This window comes from Hyaena hyaena, unplaced genomic scaffold, assembly GCF_003009895.1.
Source record: "Hyaena hyaena isolate Hyena2069 unplaced genomic scaffold, ASM300989v1 scaffold_127, whole genome shotgun sequence".
NCBI classification, from domain to species: Eukaryota; Metazoa; Chordata; class Mammalia; order Carnivora; family Hyaenidae; genus Hyaena; species Hyaena hyaena.
This window is the reverse complement of record NW_024080758.1, coordinates 774,817-793,001: the sequence shown is the minus strand read 5'-3', so window position 1 is coordinate 793,001 and position 18,185 is coordinate 774,817. Positions and strand designations below refer to the sequence as shown.

Sequence of the window (18,185 nt, the reverse complement as noted above, 5' to 3'; positions counted from 1 at the left end):
GACAAAAAACCCAGACTCTTAAATACAGATAACAAATTGGTGGTTGCCAGAGAGAAGGCAGGTAGGAAGGATGGATGAAATAGATAAAGGGGATTAAGAGTACACTTACCTTGATGAACACTGAGAAGTGTATAGAATTGTTGAATCATTATGTTGTACACCTGAAGCTAATAAAACACTCTGTTAATTATACTTCAGTAAAAAGAGAAAAAAAAAACCTTGAGTCCTTAAAAGTGAATGAAAATAATTCTCTTTTTCCTTTACTCCTACATTTGACTGATAGTTTGACTAGCTGAGGACTTTGAGGTTCAAAATCCTTGCCTTCAGTATCTGAGAATTGCTTAAATTATTTCCAGCATCCATGATTGCTGGTGAGGCAGCTGTTGCCAGTCTGATTCTTATTCATTTAAGTGTGCTTAGAAATTGGTGAAATTTACTTTTGAGTAGATGCTGCAAACATATACTTATATGTTTATAAATAAATTGCATCAAATATTTCATATTATGTTTTTTTAATTTATATTTTTCAGACAATGAATGATTTTGACTATTTGAAACTACTAGGTAAAGGCACTTTTGGAAAAGTTATTTTGGTTCGAGAGAAGGCAAGTGGGAAATACTATGCTATGAAGATTTTGAAGAAAGAAGTTATTATTGCAAAGGTAATTGATTAATAGAGTTGATTACTAAATATTTGCTTATAGTATGCACACGTGTGTGTTCATGCATACACATGACTGCAATGTACAAATTCCATTAAATAACCAAAATGTAGATTGTAGGTTACTGCTACAGTAGTATCTGTATATCAATATTTATTTATAACGTTAACATTTTCAAAAGTTTATAATACTATTGGAAAGTTGTATACTGAAGGTATTTTATTTCCTTGAGGAGATAGAAATATTTATGTGTGTTTGGGGGAATGTTTTACTCTCTATTTGTGACCTATATACTTAGTGTTGCTTTTAATATTTTTTCCCAACATTCTGAATTTTTAATTTTTAAATAAAAAAGTGATTAGGATAGCACAGATGATTTGTACCCATACATGATACAGCTTATATAACAATGAACGGAAGAGCGTCTTTACTAGATTTGAAAATATAGGAATCATGAAACTAAAAGAAATAGTAGTCTTTGAAATTCTTTCAGGAAGCCTTAACCCCCATCTCTGTAAATTCATCCAGCTTTGACACATACAGAAAACTAGCATGTTAATGATGCTAGTTCTCAGTCAAGAGTTCTGAATTCAGGGGCGCCTGGGTGGCTCAGTCAGTTAAGCATCTGACTTCAGCTCAGGTCATGATCTCACGGTTCGTGAGTTCGACCGCCTCTTTGGGGTTTGTGCTGACAGTGCAGAGCCTGGAGCCCACTTTGAGTTCTCTGTCTCCCTCTCTCTCTCTGCCCCTTCCATGCTCACATTCTGTCTCTTTCAAAAATAAGTAAACATTAAAAAAAATTTTTTTTTTAAAAAAGAGTTCTGAACTGAATCCTTGTTCCCTCAATAGACAGATTTGGTGTACTTTACAGATCGATTCATGCTTTACGGTTTGCTTAATTCAACAAATGATACATAATATTATTATTATACTTTATAGACTTTAACTTTCCATTATTTGCAACCACCATTGATACCCTTGAACAAGATGGAGGTTAAAGGTGACTCCCTGCTCACTCAGAAATCTGCGTGTAACTTTTGACTGCCCCCAGATTTACTAACAGTGTACAGTTGACTGAAAGCCTTCGAGGTATCATGAACTGTCCACTAACACATGTTTTATATGTCATGTGTCTTATATACTGTATTCTTACAATGGAGTAAGCTAGAGTAAAGAAAACGTTATTAAGAAAATCATTAAGGAGCAGAAAATACATTCACAGGACTGTCCTGCATTTGTTGAAAACAATCTGTGTATAAGTGGACCCGCACACTTCCAGCCCACGTTGTCGTTTCCTCATCTGGAGCGTGCTGCTCCACACACGTTGTGAAGCTGGGCTCCCCCGGGTCTGTACGTCTGTTTTAATTTCAACTCTTACGTAAGTCTGTGTCTGGTATTGGAAAGAACACTGACCTGGGAGTCCTACAGGCCTGGCTTCACCTCCAGCTTTGTATTTACCACCTAATGACCTTCAACACACGGAGTCGGGGGGAGTACTGCTCCCTTAGAGGCATTCGTAATGTTTTGGGAGAGTGTATTCACTTATGACCCTGAATCGGGGAAGAGAAACCACCGAGTGTCGCCACGTGGAGGCCATGCGTGCTGAGTACGTGTTGAGTAGCCCAACAGAGCATTGGGATTTTCATTTGTAAAATTCCACTTGTTAAAAGAAAACAGAAATTTCTGGGCAGGAATAATGAGGATTCAGATAATCCGCATAGTGTCTTCCCGGAGGCAGCACCGTGTAGTAGGCTCCCCACTTGCTAAACGAGCCCAGACAAATTGCTCAACTTGTTTCCTTTGTTTCCTCATCTGCAGAATGGGGAAAGTAGCAATGCCTGTCTCATGGAGTTGTTGTCAGGATTAAATGAGTAAATGTAATAGCATTTGCTGTAAATAAAATTAAGATTGAAATAGTATTTAAAGAAATTTTTTAAATGTTTTTATTTATTTCTGAGAGAGAGACAGAGACAGCGTGAGCAGGGGAGGGTCAGAGAGAGAGGGAGGTACAGAATCTGAAGCAGCCTCCAGGCTCTGAGCTGGCAGCACAGAGCCCAATGTAGGGCTCAAACCCATGTCCGTGAGGTCATGACCTGAGCCAAAGTTGGATGCTTAACGGACTGAGCCACCCAGGCGCCCCAAGATTGAAATAGTATTAAATGAAAATCTATTATTGTTATAAGGATTTGCTATGATTGTTATCACTCTTAACATCTGCTGTGTGTCAGGCATCAGTAAAAATACCGTTTCCATTCTGTTTTTCCTTTTGTGCATTAACCTCACCTAGAGCCTGTCTTTCCTTACTAATTAGTTACACTTGTCTGACTAACTCTACAGAACTGGTTATATTTCACAAGCGATAGAATATCCAGATTGGTGTACTACCCTTGATGTGTTCACCAACAAATCCATTTATCCATTTCTTAATAGAAAATATGTCCACTTGTAGAAAAATGATCAACCAGGATAATGTTTTAGAGTCTGCCAAGACCTGGGGTATGAATCCTGATCTGCTGATCTCAGAGCCTCATATAGAGGAGTGAATGGTGTCTTTGTGCCTTATTACTGTTGATGATAACAATGGCCCCCTGATTAGAGTATCGGCTACCAGCATTCTCCACTGTAGAATCCCCATTTTCCTCTTTGATCTTAGTAACTATCTTAGGGACACTATACAAGTGTCCTTATTCTCTTAAACTTTTGCCTCCTCGTTTTAACTTCCATCAGCGGATCTTGTCTACAGTAATTATTACTGTGGTGTTCTAATAGTATTTTCTTTTTCCCCTCATTCTTTAGGTCTTTATTCTTTGTGCTTTTATATCTGAAGGTTTGTCAATTTTTGTGATCTTTTCAAAGAACCAACTTTTACTTTCATTGATTTTTCTCTTTTTCTGTTCTCTCTGTTATTTATCTCTAATATTTATTATTTCCTTCCTTCTGCTAACTTTAGCTTTCGTTCTTTTTTTACTCGTTAAGTTGTAAAGTTAGCTTGAGGATTTGAGATCTGTCTTCTTTTTAAATGTAAGTGTCTAAGGCTATAATTTCCCACTTAGCACTACTTGTGATGAATCCCATAAATTTGGTATGTTACATTTTTCTTTTCATTCATTTCACTTAATTTCCCTGGTGATCTCTCCTTTGATCCACTGATTAAGAATCTACTGTTTAGTTTCTACAAATTTGTCAATTTTCTAATTTTCTTCTGTTTTTCGTTTCACACTTCATCCCACTGCTGTTAGAGAAGATACTGGGTATGATATCTATCTTTTTAAATCTATTGAGACTTAATTTGTGGCCTAACATATGGTGTATCCTGGAGAATTTTCCATGTGCACTTGAAAAGAATATGTTATCTGTTGTTGGGTAAAATGTTCTCTGTGTATCTGTTAGGTCCAGCTGGTTTATTGTTAAGTCCTCTCCTTACTTACCTTTCATCTGGTTGTTCTCTCTCATTATTGTGAGTAGGGCAGTGAAGTATCCAGTTATTACTATAGAACTTTCAACTTCTCATTTCAATTCTATTTTTGCTTCATATGTTTTGAGGGCTTAATATCAGGTTCATAAATGTTGATAATTGTAATTTCTTGATGGATTGAGCCTTTTATTAATATCTTTTTTTGGTCTTTTGTAACCTTTAAAAAATATTTTTTTGTCTGATAATGGTAAAACCACCCCTGCTCTCTTTTGGTTATGTTTGTATGAAATATTCCATCCTTTCAGTTTCAATATATTTGTGTTTTTGGCTCTAAAGTAAGTCTCTTGTAGATAGTGTATGTTTTGATCATTTTGTTGTTGTTAAATCCATTCTGCCATCTCTTATCTTCTGATTGGAGGGTTTAATCCATTTACATCAAAATAAATACTGTTAAGGAGGGAGTTCTGTCATTTTGCTGTTTATTTTGTTTGCTTTATACTTCCCTTGTCCCTCATTATCTGCATTACTGACTTCTTTTATGTATACTTCATTTTATTTTTGTGAAACATTTTAATTCCCTTCTCATTTCCTTCTCTATATATTCTGTAGCTATTTTCTGTGTGGTTACCATGGGGATTACATTTAACATCCTAAAATTATAGCACTCCAATTTGAATTTATACCACCCTAACTTCAATAACATACAAAAACTGCTTCTCTACTCCTCTGCGACTATACTCAACATTTTTAAGTTATTGATGTCATAAACTACATCTGTACTCTTTTTGGTGTAATTGTTAATGGGATTGTTTTCTTAGTTTCTCTTTCTATGACTTTATTATTAGTGTAGAGAAATTCGAGAGATTTCTGTATGTTAATCTTGTATCCTGCAACTTCACTGAATTGATTTATCAGTTCTGTTGTTTCTTTGGAGTATTTAAGGTTTTCTGTATATAGTACCATGTCACTGCAAATAGGGAAAGTTTTACTTCTTTCTTGCTGATCTGGATGCCTTTTATTTCTTTTTCTTGTTTTATTGCTATGGCCAGACTTCCAGTACTGTGTTGATTAAAAGTGGAGAGAGGAAGGCACCCTAGTCTTGTTTCTGATCTTAGAAGAAGGGCTCTCAGTTTTTCACCATTATGATGTTAGCTGTGGTTTTTCATATATGGCCTTTATTATGTTGAGGTATGTTCCCTCTAAAGCTACTTTGTTGAGAGTTTCTGTCGTGAATGGAAGTTATATTTTGACAAATGCTTTTTCTGTATCTATTGATATGATCATAAGGTTTTTATCCTTTCTCTTGTTAATGTGAGATATCACATTGATTGATTTGCAACTGTTGAATCAATATCCCTGGGATAAATCCCACTTGATTATGATGAATAATTTTTTTTAATGTACTGTTGAATTTGGTTTGCTGATATTTTGTTGCAGATTTTTGCATCTGTTTTCATCAGAGGTACTGGTCTGTAAAGTTTGTTTTGTTTTGTTAGTGTCTTAATCTGATTTTAGTCTCAAGGTAATGCTGACCTCATAGAATGGATTTGGAAGTTTTCCTTCCTCTTCTATTTTTGGAATAGCTTAGAATAATAGGTATTAATTCTTCTATAAATGTTTGGTAGAATTCACCTGTGAAGCTATCTGGTCCTGGACTTTTGTTTGTTGGGAGGGGATGTTTTGGTTAGTGATTCAATGTCATAGTAATTGACGGATTTAGATCCTCTATTTCTTTCTGATTCAGTTGAAAGATTATGTTTCTAGGAATTTATCCATTTGTTCTAGGTCTCCAATTTGTTGGCATATCATTTTTTTTTAAATATTTTTATTTATTTCTAGGAGAGAGAGACAGTGTGAGCAGGGGAGGGTCAGAGAGAGAGGGAGACACAGACTCTGAAATAGGCTCCAGGCTCCGAGCTGGCAGTCAGCACAGACCCCGACGCAGGGCTTGAACCCACGAACCGCGAGATCATGAACTAAGCGAAAGTCCGACGCTTAACCGACTAAGCCACCCAGGTGCCCCTGGCATATCATTTTTTAAAGGTTTTTGTTTGTTTGTTTGTTTGCGAGAGAGAAGAGACAGAAAGTGTGAACAGGGGAGAGAGGCAGAGGGACAGAGAGAATTCCAAGTAGGCTCCACACTCCACATGGAGTCTTATGTGGGGCTTGATCCTACAAACCTGGGATCATGACCTGAGCTGAAATCAAGAGTTGGATGCTCAACCAGCTGAGCCACCCAGGTGCCCCGTTGACATATAATCTTTTATAAAATAATTTTATAATCCATTGTATATCTGTGGTATTGGCAGTTGTTTCTCCTCCTTTGTTTCTGATTTTATTTATTTGAGTCCTTTTTTCCCCCCTGATAGGTCTGGCTAAAGGTTTATCAATTTTGTTGATGTTTTCAGAGAACCAGCTCCTGGCCTAATCAATCTTTTTTCATCTTGTTTGCTTGTTTGTTGGATTGATTGTTTGTTTTTTAGTCTATATTTCATTTATTTCTGCTCTAATAATTATTATTTCATTCCTTTTACTAGCTTTGGGGCCTGTTCTTCTTTTCCTAGCTCTTTGTAAAGTTAGGTTGTTAATTTGAGGTTTTTCATATTTCTTGAGGTAGGCCTGAATTGATATAAGTGTCCCTCTTTGAACTCCTCTTTCTGTGTCCCCAAAATTTGGACCATGTGTTTTTATTTGTCTCCATGGTTTTTTAAAAATTTTCTCTTTGACTTTTTGGTTTTCCCATTCATTGTTCAGTAGCGGGTTGTTTAGCCCCCTCCTGTTTCTGTTGTTTCCAGACTTTTTGTTGCGGTTGATTTCTACGTTTTTATCACTGTGGTCAGAAAAGATGCATGCCAACATTTCAGTCTTCCTAAGTTTGTTGAGACTTGCTTTGTGGCCTAACATGGGATCTGTCCTGGAGAATGTTCCATGTGCACTGGAATAGAATGTATATTCTGTTTGTTTGGGCTGAAATGTTCTAGGTTTGTCTGTTAGCTCCATCTGGTCTAACGTGCCACTGTTTCCAGTTGATTTTCTTTCTGCGTGGTCTTTCCATTGATGTAAGTGGGGTGTTAAAGCCCCCTTCTGTTGTATCATGGTCAGTCTCTTCCTCTGTATCTGTTAGTAATTGCTTTATGTGATTTATAGTTGTGACTTCTGTAATTTATAATGGTGCTGTCCTTTTGTGAGATTCATCCCTTTATCATTATGCTGTGCCATTTTTGAGTCTTACCACAGTCTTTGCTTTAAAGTCTATTTTGTCTGATGTAAGTATTGCTAAGCTTGCTTTTTTTTGTTTTGTTTTGTTTTTCCCACTTCCATTTGAATGGCGTATTTTTTCCTTCACTTTCAGTCTGTATGTGTCTTTAGGTCTGAAGTGTGTTTCTTGTAGGTGGCATATAGGTAGGTGAGTGTTACCCTACGTCTTTTGCTTGGAGCATTTAATCCTTTTGTGTTTAAGGTAATTATTGATTGGTATATACTTACAGCCATTTTTAAATTTTTCTGGCTGTTTTTGTGGTTATGTAGTATTACGTATTTATGTAGTGTTATGCTTGGATTCCTTGCTCTTCATGTTTTGTGTATCTGTCGTAGAGTTTTGATTTGTGGTTACCATTAAGTTCATGTATAAAATGTGTATAGCAGTCTGTATGAAGTTGATTATTACATAAGTTCAAACACATAAAAGCACTAAATATTTACTCCCTCTTCCATTTTTTTTATTTATATGATGTCATAGTTTACATCTTTTTATTTTGTGTATCCCTTGACTGATTTTTTGGATATAATTCTCTCGTGTTTTTACCTCCATATTGGCTTTATAAGTGATTAATCTATTATTTTTATTGTATGTTTGCTTTTTTTTTTCTTTTTACAAATAGTTTATTGTCAAGTTGGTTTCCATATAACACCCAGTGCTCATCCCCACAAGTGCCCCCCTCCATGCCCATGTATGTTTGCTTTTAACTGAAAATTTTTTCCTTTCATTATTTTCTTAATCCTGATTAATGGCATTTTCTTTCCACTCAATTCCCTTTCCTTATAATGCTTTTACAGATGAACTCTTTTAACTTTTGTCTGAGAAACTCTTTTATTTCTCACTTTAAGTGGTATCCTTGCTGGGTAGAGTATTCTTGCTTGCAGGATTTTACCTTTGAACACTTTGACTATATCATGCCACTCTCTTCTGGACTGCCACATTTCTGCTGAAAATTCAACTGATAGCCCTACAGAGTTTCCATTATACGTAACTTTTATTTTCTCTTGCTGCTTTTAAAATTCTGTTTGGGATGCCTGGGTGGCTCAGTCAGTTGAGTGTCCAACTCTTGATTTCGGCTCAGGTCATGGTCTCGTGGTTCATGGGTTTGAGCCCTACATCGGACTTGGTGCTGACAGTGGGGATCCTGCTTGGGATTCTCTCTCTCTGCCCCTCCCCCACACCCTTCCTCTCAAAATAAGTAAATAAACTTTAAAATTCTCTCTTTGTCATTACTTTTGCCACTTTAATTACATTATGTCCTGGTATGGACCTCTGTGAGTTGATTTTATTTTTTTTATTTTTAGTTTTTTAATGCTTATTTATTTTGAAAGAGAGAGACAAAACGCATGCAGGGGAGAGGTAGAGAGAGAGAGAGGAAGACACAGGATCTGAAATAAGCTCCTGGCACTGAGCTGTCAGCACAGAGCCTGACGCGAGGCTCGAACTCAGTAACGGTGAGATCATGACCTAGGCCAAAGTCGGCTGCCCAACAGACTGAGCTACCCAGGTGCCCCAGAGTTGATTTTATTTGAGGTTCTCTGTGCTTTCTGGATCTGAGTATCTGTTTCCTTCACCAGATTAGGGAAGTTTTCAGCTATTATTTTTTTAAATAAGTTTTCTGTCCCCTTTCTCCCTCTTTTCCTTCTGGGATCCTTGTAATGCGAATACTATTACACTTGATGGAGTTGCTGAGTTCCTTTAACCTTTTCTCACTTTTCATTATTATTTCTTTGCAGCTCGACTGGTTGCTTTCCGTTACTATCTTCCAGATTGCTGATCTGTTCTTCTGCATTTTCTAATCTGCTGTTGGTTGGCTTTGGTGTATTTTTTTATTTCAGTTATTCAGGTTTTAGTCTCTGACTGGTTCTTTTTATGTTTTCTGTCTGGAGGGTCTTGCTGAGATCTTCCAGCCTTTCCTCAAGCCCAGCAAATATCTTTATGGCCACTACTTTGAATTCTTTATCAGGCATATTGCTTACATCCATTTTACGTATCTCTGTGTGATTTCTGTCTTGTTCTCTCATTTGGAACGTACTCTTCCCTCTCCTCACTGTATCTGACTTTGTGTGTGTTTCTGTGTGTTGGGGCATCAGCCAGGTCTCCCCGCTTCCAGAGTAGTGGCCTTATGTGAAAGAGGTCCTGTGATGCCCTGGAGTGCGCCCGGGGTGTCACCTACTATTGTGGCTAAGCCGTGCGCGCCTTCCGTCCGCGTCTGCGGGGCTGCAGTGACCGCCTTGCCCTTGCCCGCAGCGGGAGCGCTGGGCGGGACTTGGGCCCCGGGCTGTTGAGGTCCCCGGCGCAGCTAGTGGGGTCTCACAGGCGGGCGGGGCGGGCCGTCTGCACGGAGTCCAGGCCCCCCGTCGCCGGCACGCGGAACGGCGACCAGCGGAAAGGCCCGCCGCTCGCACTAGCGCCTGGGTGGTCTCCCCTGCGTCCGTGGCGGAAGTCGCTGTGGAGGGGCGGATGCGGCGGGTCTGCAGAGCGCAGAGCGCTGCTGTGGGCGAGACAGGCGGAGAGTTCTAACGCTGGGTCCCTCAAGCTCGGCTGTCAAGGCTCGGGGAGGGAGGAGAACGGTGCCCGCAGCGCCTCTGTTCCTGGAGAAGCCTCCAGAAGTTCCCTGCCCCGAGACTGGTAAATGAATCTTCACGTCCCCCAGGCCCTTCTCCAAGTGCTGCGTCTCCTGAGTTATTTACTATCTGGCTCTTCAAGGGTGCGTGAGCCCGCTGATTTGTCAAGTTCCTCGAGTTCAGCCCCGCTGACTGTAAAACCTGCTGAAGTTCAGCCCCGTTGGTTTTCAAAGCCAGGTGCTCTGGGGCTTCATCCCACTAGGGCAGGCACCTCCTGTCCCATCTTCTTGCTTGGCTGTGCTTGTGGAGTCTGTCCTGTTCGTGGGGAGTCTTGCCAGGAGTGTGGGTCCCAACTGTGTCTCTACCCCTCGTACCCTTTTTGACGTGGCTTTCCCTCCACAGTGAACTGTGGGAGGTCTTTTCTACAGCCTGCAGGGCGTTTCAGAGTCAGTTGTGCTGCAGCTGTTGTCTAGGCTTCAGACCCCCCTTCTGCAGCCTCCTCGCCTCTCCTTGCCTTCACACCCTGGAAGGAGCCAGGGCCTTGCTCCGGGGTGGGCTCTGGCTTAAGGGGATGTTGTGGCTGTTGGGTCTTCTGTCCAGGCCCCTGACTCTCCTCCCATCAGCTGTAAGGCCGTTTCGCCTTCTTGTCATCTGTGTGTTCACTGGGGTAGCAGTTGTCATTTCCTTCAAGAACTTTCCCTTTGCAACCACAGCGTGGCTGACTGCTTGGTGAAGAGGCCTGGCTTTCAGCCTCTCAGCTTCCACGTGCCTTCCTCGCTCAGCTTAACCATTTCTAGCTTTTGATTCAAAGTGAGAGACATGCACATCTTCTCTTGAACACTTAGAGGCCATTCTAAGGTTATTAATTGGTTTGAATATTGTCAATATTGTGTGTCTCAAGTCATAGGGAGGCCCAAGGAGAGGGGGCGAGACTAAATAGCATGGTCAGGAGAGCATGCAGAACACACACATTTATTAATTAACGTTCACTTTCTTATATGGGTGTAGTTCATGGCTCTTCAAAATAATTAAAACAATAACATCAAAGATCACCGATCAGAGTTCACCGTAAAAAAAAAATTAACAGTAATGAAGTTTGAAATATGGCAAAAATTACTAAAATGTGATACAGAGACACAAAGTGAGCAGTAAACGCTGGTGGGAAAATGGCGCTGATAGACTGCTTGATGCAAGGTTGCCACAAACCCGCAATTTGTAGAAAAACATAGCACAATCGGCAAAGTATGGTAAAGTGAAGCAGAAAAACTGAGGTATGCCTATATAGCATTTTTGCCTCGCTCTAATTGGGTCAGCTGAGTCCCGCTAATCCCACTCATAGCCTCAGCCATACAGAGTGATTGGGTCCAGTGTCTATGTCAGGATAAAAATATAGCTGTTCTCCTTACAGTGTTATTCAGTGTTAAGTAGTCTGACCTAGGTAGGCTAGGTTCCCAGTGGTGGCAGCTGGCACCGTCTTTTTCTTGGACATTTCTGGGGTCGGAATGGAGTAGTCAAATTGCTTTTCCGTTCTCTATCTCAGACTCTTAAAATGTGCCAGCATGTTTCCTAATCCACAGAGCAGAATCTATTTTTAGCTTTCCCATTCAGCAAGAGAACCCATGTTCTATTAATCTACCTCGTTAGTCATTCAAGAATATGAATGGAATGCTGAGGATCACCAAACATGAGAAAAATCTAAAGACAGAATAAAAGAGAACGATGAAGAACAAAAGAATAGTTGATCCTAGTGAAAACAGAGACAAAACAGAGAACTGAAGATACATTCACAATCTCTAATTAGTATCTGTAGAGAAGTAGGGAAAGATGTCCTACAAAACAAAAATACACTGAAAAAGAAATAGAGCACAAGAAAAAGTAATTGTAAATTTAATCTTGATTGCTAAAATAAAACATTTAATATAAAGATAGTAAACAAATTGGGGGGAATATCTGAGAATGAAGAGCCAAAAATACAGCAATGGAAAATATTGAAAGAATAGTTAGGACATAAAAGCTCAATCAAGAAAACTTAATATGTAGAAGGGGCTCCTGGGGACCCAGTTGGTTAGGCAACTGACTTTGGCTCAGGTCATGATCTCACCAGTCGTTGGTTTGAGCCCCACGCTGGGCTCTGTGCTGACAGCTCCGAGCCTGGAGCCTGCTTTGGATTCTGTGTCTCCCTCTCTCTCTGCCCCTCCCTACTTGCACATTCTCTCTCACTCTCTCTCAAAAATAAACATTTTTTAAAAAAGAAAAAAAAAACTCAATATGTGTAAGAATTTAAGTGGGGGCGCGTGGGTGGTTCAGTCAGTTAAGCAAGCATCCGACTCGATTTTGGCTCATGTCATAATCCCAGGCTCGTGGGATCAAACTCCATATCGGGCTCCACACTGAGTGTGGAACCTGATTGGAATTCTCTCATTCATTCTCTCTCTCTCTTTCTCTCCCCCCCCCCCGCTTCCCCTCTCTCCCTCCCCTTCTCATTCCTCTCTCAAAATAAATAAACATTAAAATTTTTTAAGAGAAAAGGGAAGAGACCAGAAGAACTAATCAAAGAAAATAAAATTAATCATAGCTGAAGAAGTCTTCAGATTGAAAGTATCTACTGAGTACTGAGCCAGAGAAAAGAAAATGGGGGCCCCTGGCCGGCTCAGTCAGTGGAGCATGTGACTCTTGGTCTCGGGGTTGTGAGTTTGAGCCCCACGTTAGATGTAGAGATTATTTAAAAGTAAAATCTTAAAGAAATAGAGGAAATGGATCCTAGACCTTCTCTTACATCTTCAGGAATGTTTTGAGCCTTAAGGCTAAAAACATCATCTTGAAACCTTCAGAAACCAAGAAACCGATTACCTCCCAATAAAGGAATGATGGTAAAGTTGTGTCATACTTATTTTAGCAAACTTTAGAAGGAAGTTCAACAAAGAGTCAGAGATGGAGTCCCTGAAACAGTAGAACTGGTAACACTTAGTGTGAGTGAGAACAGATCTCAAGATGACATATGTATAAATAGCCAGTCAGTCCCTAGCAGGTTATTTGACTAAGGTCGATTCTAATGGTAAAATAAAGGAGGAGGAAAAGGGATTTAGGAACTTCAAGAAAAAAACAAATGTTTGTTCCAAAAAGACCTAGTCCAAATGTGAGGCAGAGTGAAATACGGAAGGCTTGTGAGTACTGGATGTAGTGTAAGAAGGAGTTTGGCCCAGACACGTGAAGCATCATCCCGAGAGGAACTCAGGACTGTTGGTGAAAAGGGCTTCCTTTTTTACTGATTAACTATACTGTTTGGTTCTGCTATAAATGATATTTGCCTCCTTTTATAATACTGCAGCCACTGTATTGGTGTTTGGTTTTCAGAATTAATCAGACAAAGCACACGCATCTTAATTATAGCTACAGAATAGACTGACAAATGCTAGAAGCCCACGCAGTGTAAGAGAAGTGCTGTGGCTGCTGGGTGTGAGCTGCAAACTTTTACAGGAAAAGGGAGTGGGACTCAGGCCAGAGCCACGGGCATAGATGCAGAGGCTGCAGGGCAGAAGGGACCCTTGAGGGCAGAAATGCCAACATGGGGCGCCTGGGTGGCTCAGTTGGTTAAGTGGGTAAGGATCCCAGTCTTGACTTCAGGTCAGGTCATGATCTCACAGTTCGTGAGATGAAGCCTCGAGTCAGGCTCTGTGCCAACAGTGCGGAGCCTGCTTGGGATTCTCTGTCTCTTTCTCTCTGTGCCCCTCCTGATCACAATCTCTCCATCTCTGTCTCTCTTAAAAAATAAATAAGCATTTAAAAAAAAAAGAAATGCAAATACAGAGAATTTCTCAAACCTTAGGATCTAAAGGAATTTCCTCTGCTTAACGTGTTTGAGATGGGCGATCCCTTTATTAAAGTTTCCAGTTTCTCCCTCTCAGAATGAGAATGTCCTATGCCTGTCACACCATTGTATTTTGGAAGCAGATATCTTGTTTTCTGGTTTAAGGGGTCCATAGATGTACATGTACCTATACATGAAGATGAATTTTGCCCCAGGATGGATCATTCCAGCCACCTCTCCCATACCTGACTTCACGATTTAGATGATGAGATTTCAGACTTTGGAGCTGATGGTGTTTCTGTGAGATCTTAGCCTTAAAGTTGATAGTGTGAGTCAGGACTTTTGGAGATGTTCAGATGGGTGGATATGTTTCGCATGTGAAGCAAAATGGAATCTGGGGGACCAGGGTTGGAGCTGTAGTGGGCTGAGTATTGAACCCCAGAACAACGATTTCCACATCTTAATTCCTGGAACCTGTTAATGCGACTTTGTTTGGGAAAAGGGTGTTTGCAGATAGAACTAAATGAAGAATCTCAAGATAAGGAGATGGCCCTCAGTGATCTGAGCGGCTCTGCAGCCAGTGACAGTTGTCTGTAAAGTCAGGCAGAGGGGGGTTGATTTACACGGTGGGGGTAGAAAGTGAAGGTAGCATGAAGACTGAACAGAGTGACGGGGCTGCAAAGCGTGGAGCTTCAGCACCTTCCAGGAGCACCTCCCAGAGCTAAGAGTGGCTCTGAAGGGAGCTTAGCTCTGCCAGACTGGAGTTTGGACTTCTGGTCTCCAGAACCGGGAGGGAATAAATTTGTGTTGTTCTGAGCCACCAGGTTCATAATAATTTGTTACAGCAGTGACATGAAATTTAACACAGACAAGTAACCCAGAGACAGGAACTTTCCCGTTTGGAGTCAGTATGTGCCGATTCAGATTGTCCGCAGCACTAGGAGTTTACCACACCTTCAGTCCCACTCTGGTGGGCGGAGTTACCTAGTCACGGACCTGGGGCACTTTCTCCACCGCCCGCCGCCAGGCACCACAGCTGCATTCACAGCCAACCCCGCTTTTCCTGCATGGGGTGAAGACCCAGTCCGTCCCACAGGCCCTGAGAAATTCTGTCATAGCAGTTCGAGGTATGGTTACAGTTTCTCGCTAAGGTTTGAGCCCTGCTTTCTAGCACCCACAGTAGCAGCCCCGGGCCCAGGATCACTGCATCGGGTAGGAAACAAGAAAGTGTGAATTGCAGAGTCCTAACACCATCCTCTCCTACCCCCCCGCCCCCATTCCCTATGTCCTCCAGAAAAGTAGAGAAATCTATCCACCAGCACACTTGGGAAGGCATGTACTCCAGCCCTTGATGTCTTTTATCTCCTCCCATTTTAGAGAACACATGTTTTAGTTTCCCATCCCAATTCTTTTTTTTTTTTTTTTTAAATCTTAATGTTTATTTGTTTTTGAGAGAGAGAGCACAAGTGAGGGAGAGACAGAGAGACAGAGGGAGACACAGAATCTGAAGCAGGCTCCAGGCTCTGAGCAGTCAGCACAGAGCCCAGCATGGGACTCGAACCCACAAACTGCAAGATCATGACCTGAGCCAAAGTCAACCAATAAGCCACCTAGGTGCCCCCTCCTTTTTTTAGTGTTTATTTGTTTGAGAGAGCAGAGGGTGAATGAGGGAGGGGCAGAGAGAGGGAAAATCCCAAGCAGGCTCTGTACTGTCAGCCCAACCCAGGGCTTAATCAGACAATCGTGAGATCGTGATCTGAACTGAGATCAACAGTCAGACACTTAATCCACTGAGCCACCCAGGCGTCCCCTTCCCCCATCCTAATTCTTGATCAGACTGTTACTCAGGATGCAATGGACCTGATGTTTCCATTTGATATGATGATGCCTCTTTGCCCATTGTTGGTTGCCATGGGCTGTAATGTTTCTTCATCTGATGACATGTACCTTGGTAATCCAAATTGATACAGTATCTTCTGTTTTAGTCTTTTTATAAAGTGTTTTGAATTTTTACCTACCACTAAGTATGCAAAGCCCAGTGCAGAGTGCATTTGCCTGTCAGGTCCCATTTATAGCCTTGAGGAATCCTGGTGGTGGTCCACTATAGTGTAGTTGGCCAACTATATGCAGCAGGGAGGGGCTTCCTCCTGGGGAATCTGCCACCCTAGGCATCTGCTGTCTGACAGACTGGATGGTTCCTACTGGCGTTTTGTGTCTCAGAGAGTGCAGAGGAATATGTTGATGGTCAAGCTATCTCTGCATTGCTCTCCAGCTCCCCTGTATCTAATCATTTTATGGATTCAGTGGCCACCTCACACAAGCGTACAAAGGTGTGCACTTGCTGGCTCTCATCACCTTCTGATCTGATCCTGGAACAGGTACTCCTGAGGGGCATCAGCTTTGCCCTACTTTAGTGCACCCTTCAATTCCCATAATGAGTTCCATAGGGCTGTGCCCCAATCAGTTGCCCATCCCTCCAGGAGTCTGCTTTTCCCACTGCCCACCAGACTGCCCATATGGCCCGGCAGATGGCCACTGCCCATTCATCATCACCGCTTTGTCTGTCATCTTTCCTTTGCCCTCACAAAGTTCTTGCCGTGTTTTAGTGACTCAGAATTGTTCTAATAAATTCTACCCACCCCCCAACTTTGTGGGAAATAATAGACAAATGTAAATGTATCTGAAATATACAACATGATGATTTGGAATTGTGGAATGAGTCTCAAGATTAAGTTAGTTAAAATATTCATCACCTCTTGGGTGACCTTTTGTGTGTGTCTGGGAGAATTCCCAAGATCTAGTTTCCACAGCTTGCAGGTAGAACATACGGGATTATGTACTGCGGTCTCCGTGCTGCACGTTAGAGCTCTGCAGAATGGAGTTCTTGTAACTGAGCATTTGTGCCCTTTGACCTGCGCCTCGCCATTTCCCCTCTCCAGCCCCTGGCCAAACCACCGCAGTACCCTTTGTTTCTATGAAATCAGCTTTTTTAATTTTAAGTTTTTGTTTTTTTAGATTTCACATGTGAGACACCATACAGTATTTGTCTTTCTCGGTCTGGCTTATTTCACTCAGCAGCATGCTCTCCAGTTTCACTATGTTGTCACAAATGGCAGAATCTCCTTTTTTATGGCTGAATAATATTCCATGTATTTATATGCCAGAGTTTCTTCATTCGTTCATTCATTGAAGGACATTTAGGTTGTTCCCATATCTTAGCTATTGTCAGTGATGCTGCAGTGAGTGTGGGGGTGTGGTCACCTCTTTGAGATCCTGACCTCATTTCCTTCAGCTGAATATGAGGATGGATTGTTGGATCAACTCGTAGTTCGACCTTTACTTCTGTGAGGAACCACCGTACTGTTTTCAACAGTGGTTGCATCGATTTACATTCCCAGCAACGGCATTCAAGTGTAAGGCTTTCTTTCTCTCCCCATCTTCGCCAGTGTTTGTTATTTCTTCTCTTGATAACAGCCATTCTAGCAGGTATGAATGGTATCTGCATTTTGATTTGCATTTCCCAGATGAGTAATGATACCGATCATCTTTTCATGTACCTGTTGGCCATTTGTTTGTCTTTTTGGAATAATGGCTGCCCCATCTTAGTCAGATTATTTTGCTTTCTTATTGTTGAGTTCTGTGAGTTCTTTATGTATTTTGGATATTAACCCCTTATCAGATACATGCCTTGCAAATATTTTTTCCTATTCTGTACCTTTTCAATTTATTGATGGTTTCCTTTGCTGTGCAGAAGCTCTTTAGTTTGATATAGTTCCACTTGTTGATTTGAACTTTTGTTGCCCTTTTCCCTTTGTGTCTTATCCAAGAAATCATTGCCAAGACCAGTGTCAAAGGAGCTTTTTCCTTATGTTTTCTTCTAAGAATTTTGTAGTTTAAGGTCTCAGAGTTGTCTTTAATCTATTTGGAGTTAATTTTTGTGACTGGTTTAAGATAGAGGTCCATTTTCTTTTTCTTTTTTTTTTTTTTTTAATTTTAATCTTTATTTTTGAGAGAGAGAGAGGCAGAGCAGGGGAAGGGCAAAGAAAGAGGGAGACAGACACAGAATCCAAAGCAGGCTCCAGGCTCTGAGCTGTCAGCAGAGACCCTGACGTGGGGCCCTAACTCATTGACCACGAGATCATGACCTGAACCAAAGTAGGATGCTTAACCAACTGAACCACCCAGGCACCTTGATAAAAGTACATTTTCATTGCTTTGACCATAGTGTTTTGCTTACTATATGGTTTTTCTTAATGTAGCTTTGCAATATAGTTTGTGATAAAGAAGGGTGAAGCATCCAGCCTTGTTCTTTTTCAAGATCGCTTTGGCTTTTAGGGTCTTTTTTGATTACAAACAAATTTGAGGATAGTTTTTTTACGCCATTGGAATTTTGATAGGGGTTGCATTGAATCTGTGTATATCACCTTGAGTGGCTTGGACATTTTCATAATATTAATGTTTCCAATCCAAGAAC

At 41.0% G+C, this 18,185-nt stretch overlaps 1 protein-coding gene across 1 annotated transcript in view; it reads left to right on the top strand.

Moving 5' to 3' along the window:
• AKT3 (AKT serine/threonine kinase 3) overlaps nucleotides 1-18,185 on the top strand; it is a 306,791-nt gene that overhangs the window by 186,396 nt on the left and 102,210 nt on the right. The window contains exon 6 of the mRNA XM_039237499.1: nucleotides 531-662. Coding sequence (XP_039093430.1) covers nucleotides 531-662 — 132 coding nt within the window. The remainder of the gene's footprint in view (nucleotides 1-530; nucleotides 663-18,185) is intronic.